We start from the raw sequence: 17698 nt of genomic DNA on the forward strand, positions 1-17698 counted from the left end.
TTCAACTTACCATATTAATTTGAACACGAAGAACGACTCGATTACTGTAGGTACAGTAACCTGAGTAACTTGAAAAGTCAACATAAAAAGTGAAGTTTTTAAAAGATTTATAACTTCACCAAAAAAGAGAGCACATCTTTCATTAACAAACAAAAATGCGTCATAGGCGCGGCAGATAAGATGATTCAGCCGAAGTGACAACGAGACAAACAAATTCTTCAAATTGCAAGTATTTCAACTGAAACACGAACTGATAAAAAACGAAAAAATGCACTGAATTTCTTTCGCTGATAAGTGTTATCAAAGAAAACCTCCCCGAAATAAGTGACTCCTTTTTGAATTAAATGTCTTATTTTCACATTTCCAACGATTTACCGCTCTCTCTTCGATCGAAAAGAAATATGTCAAAGTCAGCTGATATTGGAGTTTTATGTGCACTATGTTGTGGTTTACGTAAGCTTTTGAGTGATTTTGAATGGAAGTGAGAAGACGGTTTCCAGAAGCTTTCATTGCAATGACATGTGTACTTTTGGCAATTCCGTTATATCTTTTGATTGTTGGAATTATAAAACTGGATAGTTGTTCAGCTGATTCAAGAATTCCGATCTGGATGATTTGTACTTCTGCAATTATGATAATAGAGAGAATGATGGAATCAATGAATCAGGCAATGGATCTGAAATTCGTGAATAATAATCCACGACCCGAAATAACCGAGAGACGAAAGTTGAAGGAATGGGAAAATGAGAGATATAAAAACAGGTCGACAATGCTTTTCGCTATGATTTCTTTGAGTCGAGTGGCCATTTTCGTAACGTAAGTTTCCTTTTTCAGATATTCAACTTTAAATAAGTGGCCGTCTCGAAGCTCGTTCTGAAAATCAGTCTAATACGAGTTGTCTTTGTGACCTACAAACAAAATCTTTTTTGAAATTCCGAAGATAACATCAAACTGATTTTGTAACACAAGAATTTAGTATTTTCTCAGCATTTAACGGTTAATTTTTGAAATAACAGTCTCACTGTATTCTCCAAATTTATCTTTCCAGAACAATCGTCGGAAGTGCCTTAGTTTTCTCCGCCTACTCGAATCGTTCTCAATGTGATGGTCTTCTTTATTGGTCTGCATTCGTTTTTTGTATTGCATCCCTTGTTATTTTCCTACTAGGAGGGGTTGTTATCGGTGGAATGTTTTGTATTATGCTAATTGTTGGGAAGAGGAACAACAAAGTTGTAAGGTCCGAGAGAAGATGATAAAAGGTTTGATTTATTAGTGATTATTTTCGAACTTTGGTATTAGAATGTAAAAAAGAGGCTCTATGAGCAAATGGACATGTACATGGACTTGGAAGAAGAACACAGATAGGAAGGAGAGAAGCGAATGATACAGGAGAGAGATCAAAATAGTAGGTTTTGTTGGGAGTTCAAGTGACAAATGGGGAAGTTATGTAATGCTTTGACGGAGTCCCTTGGTATTCTGGATTTTCTTTCCGCACATTGCACAAATTCCTTTTTGATAGGCGCATGTCGAGCAGTAGTGACTTCCAGCCTGCAAAATGAATTATACATGACACATGATAAGTTAATTTCTTACCTGATGAATGAGCATTTTGCACAGTTTACACTTGGCACCGACGATTGTGGCCCTAAAAAAGTATTAGTAAATACTGAAATTACAGATTCCGAATAATCTCACTTTTTTTGAACACCGATCAGACGATTTTTGGTTGTCATTGTTTTTGGTCCAGTGCCGTCTGCATTACGATTAACCTTCTTGTTCCGGTATGGATCAACTCCGACGATTTTTGTCAGTTTCTTCTCGCAATCCCCACAAACCATGTTTTTGTCTGAACAATTATTTGGTTCTATTTTTGTTTCAATTTTTTTTTCAGATATTACTGTAGGTTTAAACGACTTCTTTTGCCTTTGAAACAGTTCAATTAGCAAACGAAAAACGTTCATTCAGAATATAAATTATAAACGGGTCAACGAGAAGATCAATATAAAAATAAAAACGGATTAGAAGTAGAGATCTGTTGAAATCACTGTTGTTGGGCGTGCGCTTGAAGTTCCAAAGAGAGAGCCATATTGAGTTCTTCGAGTTTCTTTTTGAGAATTCCAATTCCCATCGTAACAATTCGTTGAACTGGGAGAGCGCCAGTGCCTTCGACTGAAACACGCAAGGATAGATTATTATCACTGGACAAGAACAACTTACTCGAAAAGAAAAATTTGTTCGGTTTTCCGTCTTGATCAAACGGCGCTTCTTTCTCAGTACTGTCTTCTGGCAGAGCAGAGTGGTCACTTCTGGAAAATGATAAAACGTAAGTTTCATAACAATCACAATATGTTTCCTCACCTTGGCCACTCCTCAACATTTGGGTAAATCGTATGACGTAGAGCATTGTCTGGATCGTATTCAAAAGCTACTCCGCATGTTGGATTCCACTTAGCGTGCTCCTTTCCAAATCCTTTCTTGGCATATGCTTTGAGATTCAATTCTTGACCTTTTCGAAGCTTGACAATCAAAATTTCTTCTCGGTTGTGGAAATCCTCTCGACCTGTTCCACGTTCACGAAGTGCTTTTCCGCATGCAGGACGAACTGTCTGAAAGCAAGCAAGAATTGGGAAGACCTTCTTCGAACAAACAATTACCGTATCATTGTTCATACAGCGTAAATCTGCTGTAGTGACTGCCAAAGTTGCCTCGTCTTTGCACTTCATTTGCAAGATGAAAGGAATCGAACATTCATCGCAGAACTCGGCACATTCACATTCCTTTAAATTTAAAATCTCATAATTTTTAGTTAAAAATTTTGCTCACTCTTGTGTATTGCATTTTTTCCACATGATAATCAGAGAGAAACGGAATTAATCCCATTCTGTGTGCGATGAACTCATCGTGAAGAACTGAAGTGTTGGTTTCAATTTGCACCCAATCGATGGCAATTGTTGGAACCTGAAAAAACATTTTTTCAAGATAAATCATTAGTCTTCCCTTACCTCTGCCATAAACACACGCCTTAACGAATTAGCGACACTCAAATCTGTGTCCCATAACACAAACTTCATTAAATCATTTGACAGTTCTGTCACCTCGATGTTCGGCTGATTGGCATATGGCATGTCTGTAAAAATTGAATTAAATCATATAGAAACCAGTATAATTGCTTTTGTACAAGTTGTTCGAAAAAATAATTTTAAAAATTTGTAAAATCTAAACAAGGCGCGCCCGTGATTTCGGAGTGTCGTACTGAGAATATCTTGAAGCGACCAGGAGTACGGTCACACTCGTTTCAACTGTGCGATTTTTGTCACTCAAATTTTTAAATCATCATTCCAGTTGAAACATTTCTAAAACCTTTTGCAATACAGGTATTTATCCGAAACTTACTTTTTACTTTTTCAGATGAACAGATACGATCGTGCTATTACTATCTTCTCACCAGATGGGCATTTGTTCCAAGTAGAATACGCACAGGAAGCTGTTAAGAAGGGATCAACCGCTGTAAGTTCGTAAATTGAAATTTTGTTGTTTTCCATTAGACAATAAGATATATTTAATTAATTTTAACCCTATCGATAATTGAATGAATTTTCAGGTCGGAGTACGCGGAAAAGATTGCATTGTCATTGGAGTGGAGAAGAAGTCTATCCCAGCTCTTCAAGATGATCGTACAATTCGTAAAATCCACATGATTGACGATCATGTTATGCTTGCTTTCGCTGGACTTTCCGCTGACGCCCGTGTTCTTGTCGATCGTGCTCGTATTGAGTGCCAATCTTACAAGTTGACTCTCGAAGATCCAGTCACTGTCGCCTACATCTCCAGATATATTGCAAACACGAAACAGGTTATTCAAAACTTTAAAATAGATTTTAAATTGGAAAATTTTCAGCGCTTCACTCAGTCGCCTGGTCGTCGTCCATTCGGAATCTCCATGCTAATCGGAGGATTTGATCATGACGGAACTCCACGTCTATTCAAAACCGAGCCTTCCGGAGCATACTATGAGTACGTCGCCAACTCAACTGGAAGAGGAGAAAAGCCTGTGCGCGAGTACCTTGAAGAGCACTACAGTGAGGAAAACACTGCCGATGAAGCTACCACACTCAAGCTTGTCGTCAAGTCTTTGGCTCAAGTTGTACCACCAGGATCGCAGAACATTGAAATTGCCGTCATGAAGAAAGTTAATGTGAGTACTTTGAAAAAACTTTCCAACACTGTTGAAGTTTTAGACCCTTTTTTTTGCAACTAGCAATAAAATTGATTACAGGATGAGCTGCAGCAACGCGTATTGACAATTGACGAGATCGAGGCTCTCCTGAAGGTTGTCGAAGCCGAACGTGTCGCTGCTGAAGCTGAAGAAGCTGCATCCAAGAAGAAGTAAAAACCGATGATCGTCAACTCTGTCAATTCTCTGTGTGTATTCATTTCCCAGTTATTCGCTCCCTTTTCCCTTTGAAAAACCTAATTTATTTTATTCATTTTTATTGACGGGAATAAAACTTCAAATTCCCCTTCCAGAAAACTGAAAAAAACAGAAGAAGAGATATATCCGAAATGACAGGATAATTGCGGGGTTCATTGAAAAAAAAGAAATGCGGAATAGAACGAAAATTCAAGCTTCATCGTCAGTGTGGAACTGACTCTTTCTTTAATAATCTCAAAGTAAGTCCATCTGATTTCCGTATAGATTGCTTCTCAACTCAATTTTCACTGACTTTGGTTTATTGTCTTTCAAAAGTTCCTCCCTCACTTTTTTACTCGAATGTCTTCCGATGACTCGACAGAAGGCGCAGTAGTTATGTAAATTGTTCTATACATTTCCTCTTTCTCTGTAGAGAAAAAGAGCAAGGTTGAAGCGAAGTTTTGAAAAGATTCCGAAAGAATTGTGCGGAGAAATCGGGAGGTAGCTGAAGAAGTGAATTTGAATATGAAGAGAGTAAGAATATTTGATTGAGAGAATCGCCAGTTTTGGGACATTTTATGAGTCTCTGGTAGTTCAACGTTGACCACTAGTAGAGAGCGATTAGATTTTTGTTAGTTTAGAAGCGTAACTGTTTAGGATATCCAGTAGGAAGTTAGTGTACTGTGGATTAGAACACGAAATTTGGAAAGAATCTAAAAAATCTGAGAAAAAATTTAGACATCGGTGAACTTGGAGATCGTGTATCGGCGGTTCTGATGTTCAGAATGTTTCAAAATGTGTCTTTTAATCCTGTAAAAAATCTCTTCTCCGTGTAATACCACTCTAGGACGAGTCCCTGCCAAAAAGTGAACTCTAGCAGTAGATTTAGACAACTTCAGTTTTCTATCGAAAACTACCAAAGCATCTCGGTAAACTCGTCCAACTTACTGTATCATGTCTGCCGACTGTATGCAAGCCATCTACAGAAAGTCGCCAGAGATGCTGCAGAAAGTTGAACGAGTTTACCGAGCAATTACTTTTCTAACGTTACTGTGACGCGTATTTTCAGTTCTGAACTTCACATCGTCTTCTATAAAAACATAGTCTTTCTTCAAATGACCTTCCTGAAGAACCCCTATATTTTTCTTCCCATTAATTCAGTTTTCAGACATTTCCTGTTCCAACTCTCACACTCCCTTAATAAATCTCAACATGTTCCCTATCTAAAAAATAATTGAACTACTAATCCCTTCTTCTTTCCCTCTCCGCTTCTCCTGCCCATTGACCCATAATAACCCAATAAGGCTCTCGAGAAGAAAAGGGGGCGTGGCTTAGGAGATCCAAAGGCGGTAGCTTCTGGAGAGTAAGAGCCAGAGTCCCCTCTATTCAATAAACTATATATTTTGAAACATCCTTCCCATTTTTAATTCAATTTTTGTCACATTTTACGAATCAAATCGAACGGATTCCTTATTCTTCTCGCATAAAAACGAGAAATGTTTGTCCGAAAATGGAACATGGATCCAAAAGGAAACGACTGGGACAAAACGAATTTGTGCCCCAGAAATCAACTCTTTTTCTCCTTTTTTCTTCCTACTTTTCGTACTTTTTCTCTTTTTTACACTTTTGCTTTCTTATCCTTTTTAACAACAAAAAGAAGATTCTTTTCTTCCGTTTTTCAACTAAAAACTCATCTCTTTTCCCGTTTTGAAAACGTTGAAAAGGTGTCTTTTTGCCTCCGAATTTTGATTCAATTTAGAGTTTAACCGCCCAGAAATCTCTTCTTTTTCTTCTTCTTTTCCACCAGATTCACCCTTTTTTGTAATATTTTTTCTGTAAATAACGTGTGCACTTTTTAGAAAAATAGAAGAAGAAAAAGAGGAGGAAAAGCTGAATTTTATGATCTACAAATAGTAAATAAGCAAATATCAAATAGGTTTCTTTTTCCTTATTTGTTGTATTTTTGAAACTGTTTTCTTTTTTGAAAACTAGTGTTTTTTGGATTTTCCAGGTTTTCTTGATTCAGGGTTTGACATCTGAGGATCAGAATTCAAGAATTTGGATTTTGAATCATGGATTCAGGACTAAAAGTTCTGAATTCAAGAGTTGAAGTTTCAGATTCTGTATTTCAGATTCTGAATTTTAGAGTCTGATTTCCAGATTATTAATTCCAGATTCCGATATTCAAATCTGAATTCTGGATCCCCAGTTCGGAATTCAAAATTACTGATTTTCTGATTTTCTATGTATTTTCAATTCAAAGCTTCCGGGTGTAGAACTTCTAATTCTATAGTGAGACATTCTATTTCAGATTCCTGAATCTTGACATCTTCATTTTTAGCTTCAAATCAGAATATTTTGTTTTCATCTCTGAAATTCCTCTATCCCTCAACTCAATTCTCTCTCATTTCCAGGAACATCGAATAAAATGGATTGAATTCTGTGACTCTTCAGTGAACAATGATAGGATCTACTCATTTTCTCTTTTTTCTTCTCATTTTTGGTCTACTGTATTCCACTGGAGCGCTCTTTCAACATGGTTCGTTTCTTGTTTCCAAAATTTGAATCAATAATTCTGAATACCAAGTGCAATAACAATAAAGCCAAAAGAAATACCGAAAAGAGGTATGTTACCGGAAGAAAGAGAGCAGCTAGTAGCAGCTAATAGGTGTCAACGAAAGCGTGTTCTAATCGTCTCTTTCTCTCTCTCCTCGACTTCCGGATTTCCGTTTTCAACCACTTTTTCTCTGCGTCTTTTCGTCTTCAATGCTCTCTCGTCTTGCACAAATTGGGCATTGTTTTCGAGAAATAGAAAGAAAAAGAACGAATATATATGTACAGGTGTTTGATTTGACCTTCTGAAGGGAAGGAGAATTATGAAAAAATAGAAGATATTTTTCAGAAGACCGTGTTCCAAATGCTCCTCAAAATGTTCGTGTCAAGACCCAATCCACTTCAGCGACACTCTGGTGGGATGCCCCACCGGATCCTACAGTACTCATTAGAGGGTATACTGTAGAATATGGAGAAGGAAGTATTTCGCAGCGGATTCTGATAGAGGGACCGGATAGTACTTCGTTTACTGTTACGAGGCTGGGTGAGTTCTGATGGAAATCAAGCGCGTCAAAGGCGCGCCAAACAGAACAATTGTGTTTTGACTATTTGGTGTTTCTACCCAGTTCTGAAAAAATGAGCAATAAAACCCGAAATTAGATTTTTTTAGTAGATCAGTGTGGAGGTTGGCTTCATCGAAGATGCAGAATCGGTCAAAAAGTTGTAAACTTTGGGTGTTTACAGTTGAAATTGTCCAACTTTGAGAGTGTGTCATGGTAATACTGATTGTCCCATCAAGTACATTTTTAATGGATCAGACTGATAAAAAGTATAGCTTTATTTTTGTAGTTGACAACTTTTTTGTTCGGACACTCTCTAGCAAGTTACGTATTGACCAAGAAATTTCTCCCTCAAATCGACCGACCAATTTCAGTGTAAAATAGTGCGATTTTTGATCTGTCATCATAAAATGACCGTAACTCTCTAGAGAGTGTCCGTACAAAAAAGTTGTCAACAACAAAAATCAAGCTCTACTTTTGATCTGTATGATCCATCAAAAATCTACTTGGTGGGGCAATGAAAATTACCAAGATACACTCTCAAAATTGGACAATTTCAACTGAAAACGGTCAAAGTTTACAACCTTTTGACCGGTACTGTAGGTATTTGAATCAATCTCGCAGAGAAAGCAAACACAATAGCTTACCTTTACTATCTTATTCTCTGATTATTAATTAATTTTAGATACTAAAATTACAAATCTTGCCTCTTCCAGCACCCAGCACAAACTACGTTTTCGCGGTTTCCGCCTACAATGAAGCAGAAGGAGAAGACGGTACAAAAGTGATGGTAGCTGCGAAAACCCGGCAAGCTGAGGGAAGTCAAACTGAGAAATTATGGCCGCCGACATCAGTTAGAGCAAGAGTTGATGAGAAGGCTATTCCTGGAAGTGCAATTGTTTCTTGGGATGATCCGAATCCGGAGAATGCTGCGGATAATTCAATTGATTCAACTCAAAGACAATATGTGATCAAGTAAGTGGAAGAATTTCAAACACGCGCATAACTTTTGAATTCCAGCTACGGTATCTATGAAAGCGACGCCCAACAAAAAGTACGTTCTAATGCAAAAGCTGTTCGTCTGACTGGATTGTTACCTGGAAAGGAATATGAAGTAGCAGTCAAAGTTGTTGCTGGAGACGGAAGTGAGAGTCCGTGGAGTATTCGAGATCTCTTTTTGGTTCCTGAGAGTGAGTTCCCAAGTAGAAAACCACAATAAAAGTCCTGATTCCAGCTAAAACTACATCTCGATTCGATTGGTTCTGTCGACTCAACGACACTGAAATGTGTGCAATCGACAGCTCCCCGCACTGGAAATTGTGCACGGAGAAGCATGACACGTATACACAAAGAGATGCAGGAGCATGTCCAAGGGTACAGTATCCCTCTTCACCTGCACATCTAACGACTCCAGCTATCAATCTACCGGATGCACAGAGACTTTGTTTCTATTTTCGATTTGCTCTTCTCAATTTTCATCCTGGTCGGTAGTTTTTCTGACAATTGTTATAGTGTCACTGATTGCTCTCACGCTTCGAAAACTAACGAGTGTAGATTTTCATTTTTGTAGTTCAAGATTTTTTGAGATCTCATCAAGTTTCAGAGATATGACGGCCACCCTCGTTCCCCAATACAAAAATGAAGATCTAGATTTGAAAAGTTGAGAACTGTACATTTGAAACAGTAAGACTGTCATAGACATGACCAATCCGAGAAATGTAATCTTGAAATGATTGGACTTCTCGTAACGTCGGAACACTCTTCCAAAGTTTACTGATCATTACTGAAAATTCCTTTATAAATCTCTATTTTTCATTATTTCAAATATAAATTCATACCGAATTCAGGCCTAATGAAAGTCGAAATCTACTCCGACGGCGACCACTCAAATCGTCAAATCGTCTGGAAAACTAGAATGGCAAATGTCAGAACTCATGCTGTTCAGAATGTCTACATACCATTCGGACAACAAGTTCGACCATTCAAAGTACGCGAAATTTCGGTGAAATCTCATTTCAGAAAAATCTCATTTCAGGTTTCTGTATCATTGAAATGGGATGGTCAACCAATGCCACGTGTCATCGTTCACGAAATGGATGTGTTGAGTGGAGGTTGTTCGGAGAGATCAACAGGTGAGAGAGGATACTGTAGAAATTTGTGTGTATTTTCGGAGAATCACAGTATGGTTACTGTAGTTACAGTAACCGGCGAACAGCACCAGATTTCTATTAATGACAACTAGTCCAACATTGTAACTATATATAATTTGGAAAAAAGACTTCCTAGTTCCTTCTACCAAAATTCCTGAATTCTCCATTTATGCACATCTCTCCTCTAAAACACTTGAAACCAAAACAATGCATTCTTCGTCTTCTTCCTTCCCATCAAAATGTAGTAGTGCCCAGGAGGTTGTCCCTTCTCTCACCATCAAAAAACTAGCGCATCCTCTCTTTTTTGTCTTGGTCCCCCCCAACGTCTTCTTCTTTCCTCTCTTCCGTCCACCAGACTCCGCCCACACAGTTTGGAGAAGTCCCTCTCTCTGGGCGTGCTTTGTTTCACACGGATATATAGAGAAACTGAAGGGAAACAACTCTGATGTATAACTAACTTTGGTCCCTCCCTCTGAACCAAGAAGAAGCAAGAAAGAAAAAAGAAAACAAAAAGAGGAGCATTTTCATATTTCCATCGTCGACACTCATATAATCCCAAGGAATTACCCGAACCTCTTCTATTCCCTACTTCTTACTTTTTGTCTTTTCTTGTCTATATCACTTGATGAACTCCAATGTTACTGCCACATCATTTTGGAGGATTACTGTACTTTTGTGCTCTCTATTTCATACGAGTTTCACAAGCACAACCTCCCACATTCTTCGCGGTGAATTCACTTCCAGGTGGTGAGTTGTTTCTTTTTTTCTAGCACAAAAGTATGGTTTTATGTGAAAGCGGTTATCGAGTATCTGTTTTCTAAAAAAAATTATATCCGGTAAGATCTCGAATACGAATTTTTCCGGTTAAGACCTTGGAGAATTTCCGGTTTCTTAGAGCTCTGTTCGAGCAGAAGCTGAATGAATAAGTGTGAAACTGATAATCCATCCTAAAAACAACTTTTTAAATTTGTCTGGCCCACATTGTATCCGTATACCTTTTCCATTTTTCCCCATCTCCAACTACATATGTTCTCCCAATGACGTATACAGATGAGCGGTACTCTCAAAGCTTTCAAAACAAAAACATCATACTGTAGGTGTGACGTTTTGTGCCGACACAGATGTTTTTTGGAAGCTTTTGACCTTCACGAGTATAAGTGAAGTGCTGAGTTTCTGGGGGACTCCTACTTGATTTATTGTTGTTTGAGGGATTGACTTTAGACTTTATACTAAAGTTTTTGGTGAGAGGGCGTTGAAAAAGGCTATGAAGAGTTCTGTGGTAGAATTAGATTCTAGGCGATTTGAGAATTGTATTTTTCAAAAAAGGGATATGTTCTCCGAGATTGACGACTTGTACCAATACACCCTTCTTCTCCTTTTCCACCAGCTTCTTCGCCTCCTCTTGACGTGGCAATTGTTGCTCTTCCAAACGGAACACAATTGGCACCTGTCATTCCCTTCTTCCTTTCTTCTCTCCATATTCAGCTCTTCTTCTTCGAGATTCTAGTTGTCCTCCCCTTTCTCCTCCCGAATATCTCCCAAGAGAGGGACGTCTCTCTCTTTTTGTCTTCTCCCGTGAAGCGTAAGATATCTCTTGTATTCGGTTTGTATCTCCACAGGAGACGAATGGTTTGAGAGGGAGGGAGAGAGTGTCGCTTTTTCATTTATTCATCCATCATTATATTTGTTAGATATATTGACATGACCACCAAGGATTATGACACCACGATGAAGTGTGTTTGGAAATTGGGAAAAAGAAAGAAGGGGGAGATATTGTAGTAGTTGGAGACAAGATATTAGTACATTTGTTGTTGTACTTATTAATAATTGATACGTGGGGAAAATTGTTGAGATAATTAAAGAGTGAAGGAGGGGAAAACATAAGCATGCTGTGATGATGTACTGTAGCTTAATGACTTCGGAGCGTCAACAAAAAGAAAGAAATTGAAGCTTCGATCATTGCAAGTTCATTGCAATAGTTGGGATCATTTTTGGGATTTAGTTCCCAGAAGTGAGAAATTTAAACCTTACACTCGAAGCATACAGTACCGGTGAATAGGTTATGAACTTTGGCCGTTTACATTTGAATTTCTCCAACTTTGAGAGTGTGCCATGGTAATTAAGATTGTCACACACAGTAGTTTTTAAATGGTTCATACAGATCAAAAGTAGAGCTTCATTTTTGTAGTTGGCAACTTTTTTGTAAGGACACTCCCTAGCAAGTTACATATCGACAAAGTAATTTCTCCCTCAAATCGACGTATTTCAGTGCAAAATTATTGGATTTTTGAGCTGTCGTCTTAAAATGACCATAACTCTATAGGAAGTGCCCGTACAATAAAGTTGTCGACTACAAAAATGGAGTTCTAGGTTTGACCTGTACGATCCATTAAAACTTTCTTGGTGGGACAATCAGTGATACTGAAACACACTCTCAAAACTGAAAACCTCCAAAGTTCATAACTCATTGACTGGCACTATAGAGCACGCTTCAGTCAGGCAGAGGACGGTTTTGAGATTGCTATCTTTTGGAACTTCCGTGATATTCAAATTGAAATTCACACCTGGAATCTCGCAAAACGATAGTTGAACTTTGTGAATCTCACAGCAAAAACCAAATGCTTGTTTGAGAAAAAATCCGTAAATTCACACATTTTTGCAGTCACAACTTCTGGATAATTCTACCAAATTCAGTGATATAGTGCTCAAAAGTTAGGAGTGGAGGAATTGACTCTAGCTTCTCTGCTCTATCTCTCTTTCAAAAGTCACCTTCAATTTCAGCTTGTCACATGGTTGTTACACCATTCATTTATTCTCGAACTTTCCCAGTTGTTTAACCTAGAACTAATTACAGTGTCTCGCCATTACTCCGTCACTTTTGTTTTTCCATTCAAACCTCTTTTTTTATGACGGTTTCCTTCGAATCGTCTCTCCGCTTCCCTAAAATGTAATAAATTACATAATAAAGGTCGATTGCTAATGCGCTTTAGCAGTAGCTAAGACAAAAAACGGGACGGAGAAAAGAGAGAAAAACAGTTGATTTGTATTCGTCCATTTTGATTCATTTCGATTCGAAATCGATGTGTCGAGGTAGTTTTCCGAGGTTAATGGTCACACGGATTTGATGGAAGAAATCGGGGAAGAAAAATGACAGAAACGAAGAAGAATGAACATCGAAAAGGGATTAGGAGAAATAGAATTTGGAGTTGTGAGTGATACTAGAATTTGGAGTTGTGAGAGAGTTAGGTTCTTGAATATAATAAGCTCCTGAACTTTAATTGTCAGCTGCTCTATTGCTCAATAGTGGCCATTCATTCTCTGATTTGTCATCCCAGATTTTCAGTTTCCATGATCTCAAAAAGAAACTCAAGAATACCGTACCCATGTAATCTCCCAATGTTACATATATCATGTGAAACAACACGACTTCAAGAAGACATTTATCGCTTTTTGATACCACACACGAGTGCCTTAAAACCAATCAATCAAACATATGCCCTTCCTCAGGTCACATTGAATCTTCCTCTTCTCTCACTTTTAATCCTAATGATGCCATTATTCGACGGCTGGGGTAATCTCCTAACTCATAAAAAGAAAGCGGACCCATTCAATGTCACTTATAAAAAATTTAAAAAATGTAATAATGTGGTCGAGAAGATTAGGTAATCGGAAGGAGCCAGGAAGTGGTTATTGGAACATCTGGACATATGGATAGATTGATGGATGGATGAGAATCAGTGACTGAAACTGAACATGTTCGTATACGATGTTTGGGACATCCGGACTAATCCAATACACAGACAGAAATTTTTCTGTATAGCTAGTCAGTTTGAAAGCATGTTTTGTTTGATGAAGGGAAATCCTGACGTTATGGACACACAGACAGACGGCGGTGCATTACCATAGGAACTCCATACTACCACTGCAAGAGTTCTATAACTGCGCTCTACCGAAATTGAAGTTTTGAATGAAAGAGGTACAAGGAAAACCAACTATTTCCATTTGGATTACCGTACTGTGTTAATATGTATGTCTGTTTGTCTGTTTGTCACAATATCCGTATGTCCCAATTCTAGGATTATGAGGTATTTCAGTTTTTCACGTGTCGGCTGAAATCCAATTCAATTTTTCAAAATCCCATCTAACTCTCACTCCCTCGATATCATTCATCATTCCAATCCATCTCCTTCGATTCTCTTTTTTTCTTTTTGAACGTAATTGATTGCTCATGGCCTCTTCCACTGGAAAAGAGATAGAAGAAGAGCAGAAATCGGATGCTCTTACGGAAAGAACACAGAAAAGAAAAATGAGGTGCGAATAAATCAAATTTTAAAAGAAAACGAGCGGCGACGGGGGGAAGAAATGAGCAAAAGGGAGAGGGGAAGAGGACACCAGAAAGTGCTCATAGAGGAAGGAAATGAGTTTTTTTGTGTGGGGAGAAGGCGGAAGAAAGTGTACGAAAAAATAGGGAATAGAAGAATGAACTGTTCGAGAGTTGAGAGGGAGATTGGGTTTCGTCAAGTTTTTTCTATTTTCCAGCAAATCTGGAAACATAAAAAAAACTCCTCAGAACGATTTAGACATCTGTATCTTTTGTATTTCAATAAATCTTGATCGATCAATAAACTCTTGAAGAAATTTCTAGATTTAGCAGACCCAGACTTAAAGAAAAAGTCATAGAGTTCTTAAAAACTTCGTGTCAACCAAACTTGGGTAGCATGACATTTTTAATGTTCTCTTGAATGTTTTGAAAGTTTTACCATTGCTATTCGAATATAGATTTCCATTTTTGCAGTAAAAATTGTGTAGTGTCTTCTTTTAACAAGCGTTTCAGAGTCTGTTTTAGAGAGCAGAAGTGAACAAGATCACTTTTCAGAAAAACTCTTCTACTCGTGACGTTCTCTCAAAGTTATTATTATTATTATTATTATTATTATTATTATTATTATTATTATTATTATTATTATTATTATTTATTTACGCATGCTCGATACGTGAAGGTTAATCAATTAACAATAGAATACAATAAAAATTTACAATAAAAAGAGGAGGGGAAGTCAGAAGTCAAGTTCGGAAATGTCAGAATCTGTGTTTCTTCTAGGGCTTTTGATTTACTATTTTATTCAGCACTCTGTTTGTAAAAAATAATCTGCCTATTTTAGTTTTTGATTTCTTCCATCGGTAGGAGTGGCTGGAAAAGTTGGAACTTTTTCCTGAAAATGACAAAACTTTTTTTGATTCATGAAGTTTTGATCATAATTTTTTCAAATCTGTAGACAGTCTGAAATCTTAACTGAAACAGAGCGACTCAAAGTGTGGATTCAATTTTTAATATTCTCGAGTTATATGTAGATCAAAAAAGGCAATTTTTAATAATTTGTCTGGAAAATATAACTTTTTAATTCCCATTTGGACCGTTGTTTTTAATTTTGTAAAATCTCATTTTTCATAGTTTTTTCACCTGAAAAACTATTTTTATCTCCTTTTCCAACAAAAAATGTTCACGGAACATGGCCATTTTTCAAAAAATGTTTGTTCCCATCTCTCTCTCCTTCGCTTCCCGTTTTCATCGTTTCCCTACCTCCAGAAAACGATTCTCCAGAGACATATTATCTCTCAAAAACAACAAACTTCTTGTTCTCTTTCTCCCCTTCTCTTGTTCGTTTTCTTGTCAATTCAGAAGAAGAAAAAGAAAATTATTGCTTTTTTTAGATTTTCAGTTCTTCTTTTTCTGAAGAAAAGAGAGAAGAAAATAAAAGAAAAATAATGGGTCCTCGAACTTTTTTTGGTTTTATTTTTAAGAATTCCCAAAGGAAAAAAGAAAGAAAATGTTGCAAAATGTGGGATTTAGTACATTGAGAAGAGGGGTCAAGAGGGGAGTCAAACAACAGAAAATATGTTTTTTTTTCAGATTCTGAAACAGAAGTTGATCTATTGGCTCCAGTTAAAGCATCACTGAATGCAGATGCACGGGTATTTCGAGCCAAAGGAATTGAATCATTGCCGGCTATCGGGTTACAGGTAAATTATACAATTTTATTAGTTGAGACGAATTCTGATTTCAATTTTTGAATACAGAATCAAAAATCCTTATTTTGAATTCGAAATTAATACTCCAGATAATGGTATTCCTGAACCAGATCATGGAACCTAAAATTGGAATTCAGGATTCAGAATTCATAGATTCAAGATTGTAGATTTTTTATTCCAGATTTCGGTATACTGATATTTTGAATCCGAATCCAAAATCTCGAAACAAAACTCGAGATCCAGAAGTTTTGTTTGAAAAAAAAGAGTTCCTGAAACCAAAATCCAGAATCTAGAAATTAAAGATTCTTATCATGAGTTCTGCATTTTGAGCTATGAATCCTGAAAACCCGGTATCGAAACGCTGAATTTCCAACTTTGGATTATAATTTTATATTTTTGAATTCAAAGAAATTCAAAAACATGAAAGGCAATTAGTGAGTCTTCAATCCGTATTCTAGAACTTTGAATCTTGAAACCTTAATTTCGAATTATCACTTCGAGATTCCAAGACCAGTTTGAACATCGGATCCCATTATAGAATCGATAATCCTGAACTTTTGTTGTGAATTGTGATGTCTCGAGCTTGGAATTTAGAATACTGAATCCTGAGTCAAAAAGTCAGAATCTTAGATTTGAAATTCCGGATCCTCAATTTGTTATACTCCTCATCCTAGACTGATGTTTTCCCATTTTCCAGAGAGGCGTCGAAATCGCAGTCCCCTATCGATTATATCTTCCACGAAATTTTTTCAAGCAGTTTTCTCTCCTTGCAACTATAAAACCAATGGACAAACGGTACGTAAAGTTGATGTTTAGCTCACTTTATTCTTTTTTTCAGAGGAGGCTATCTTTTCGCTGCCGTAAATGCCTACGATTCGGCAGTTGATATTGGATTGCTCATCGAGCCAGCTGGTAAGAAAACTGACAAAAAGAGAATATTGTAAAAGACTAATTTCAGGAACAAAACAAACAAACATCTCTCTAATAGTCCGATCCGTCGCCATTGTCTCATTTCTCGTTGAAGATTTCTCTCAACAATGGACACAATTCGCACTGGAAGTCATTGATCAAACAGTTACCTTTTATTTCAAATGTCGCCGATTTGCTTCAAGACAGGTCAGTGAAACCCGAAAGTTTTTTATTTATTATTTTCAATGAAATTAGAGCAACACAAATTTTAAAAACTTCGGAAATTTTCAAAATATTACAACGGTTGGCAAAGGTTATGTCAAAACTCATAATTCTATTTTTTCTTCTATATGAAACATTAGTAACTAGAAAAAATACTATTCGATAGAAAGCTCATTCGAAAAATCATTTTTCCAGGTGACAACACTGCCAGACTTCTCATTCGATGAAGCAGAAAAACTCTACATCGCAAGTGCCGGACCAATCATTGACAATGGATTCGAGGTACGCCTTCTTCTTCTTCTTTTTCATTTCAGATCACCCACATCGATCACTTCCAAAACCATTTCCATCAATGACATCTGAAAACGGAAACACTTCCTGTTGGTAATAATCTGAGAAATTGGATATCAACTAAATCTTTCTTTTCCTCTCCTTTGAATCTATGAATCATTTATTGGAAGACAACAAAAATGAGAAAGAATGCGTGGTTTTTGTTGACATAAGTTGCTTCCGATTTCAACCTTTTTCCTTTCTTCTTTGACAACTTTTGAACTTTTTCGATTTTGAAAATAATTTCTTATGAGAGTACAAGAGTACTAAAGGGCATAGTGGTCATCAAGACTTACAGACAGATATCACAGATTATCGGATAAACAGACTACTAAACAGATAATGATAGGGATAAGAAAATACAATAATTGAGTTGAAATAAGCGACAAATAGACACTGATGGGGCTATTCACGTCCGGAAAAAGTTTTTTTTTCGTTTTTCGCCGTTCTTTCCGGAGCTTTCCATAACAGAAAACTCGAAAACTTTTCGAAAAACTGTTTTTTAGAATCTGAAAGTTCTTATCAACGGACAT

At 37.1% G+C, this 17698-nt stretch overlaps 3 protein-coding genes and 1 pseudogene across 4 annotated transcripts; 2 read left to right on the forward strand and 2 right to left on the reverse strand.

The window, feature by feature from the left end:
• Nucleotides 1–475: 475 nt before the first annotated feature.
• Nucleotides 476–4390, forward strand: GCK72_002548 (uncharacterized protein; the record flags this gene model as incomplete). The annotated part of the gene is made up of 6 exons (XM_003111997.2): nucleotides 476–816; nucleotides 1049–1130; nucleotides 3409–3507; nucleotides 3602–3853; nucleotides 3899–4195; nucleotides 4277–4390. 6 exons carry the CDS (start codon nucleotides 476–478, stop codon nucleotides 4388–4390), a joined length of 1185 nt encoding a protein of 394 aa, XP_003112045.2.
• Nucleotides 1444–1838, reverse strand: GCK72_002549 (uncharacterized protein; the record flags this gene model as incomplete). Its single annotated transcript, XM_003112015.2, has 3 exons — nucleotides 1444–1548; nucleotides 1594–1645; nucleotides 1696–1838. The coding sequence occupies 3 exons, from the start codon at nucleotides 1836–1838 to the stop codon at nucleotides 1444–1446; spliced, it is 300 nt and encodes a 99-aa protein (XP_003112063.1).
• GCK72_002550 (uncharacterized protein) lies at nucleotides 2042–3125 on the reverse strand (the record flags this gene model as incomplete). Its single annotated transcript, XM_053723485.1, has 6 exons — nucleotides 2042–2169; nucleotides 2218–2306; nucleotides 2359–2606; nucleotides 2655–2777; nucleotides 2824–2958; nucleotides 3003–3125. 6 exons carry the CDS (start codon nucleotides 3123–3125, stop codon nucleotides 2042–2044), a joined length of 846 nt encoding a protein of 281 aa, XP_053592130.1.
• Nucleotides 4391–5365: 975 nt separating the features above from the next.
• Nucleotides 5366–17198, forward strand: GCK72_002551 (annotated as a pseudogene). The gene is made up of 12 exons: nucleotides 5366–5378; nucleotides 7314–7508; nucleotides 8241–8499; nucleotides 8545–8714; nucleotides 8759–9007; nucleotides 9372–9511; nucleotides 9560–9656; nucleotides 15586–15695; nucleotides 16402–16499; nucleotides 16543–16616; nucleotides 16663–16820; nucleotides 17031–17198. Coding segments are annotated over exons 1-12 (1731 nt in total).
• Nucleotides 17199–17698: the final 500 nt, after the last annotated feature.

This window comes from Caenorhabditis remanei, chromosome I (genome assembly GCF_010183535.1).
Source record: "Caenorhabditis remanei strain PX506 chromosome I, whole genome shotgun sequence".
Taxonomy (NCBI): domain Eukaryota; kingdom Metazoa; phylum Nematoda; class Chromadorea; order Rhabditida; family Rhabditidae; genus Caenorhabditis; species Caenorhabditis remanei.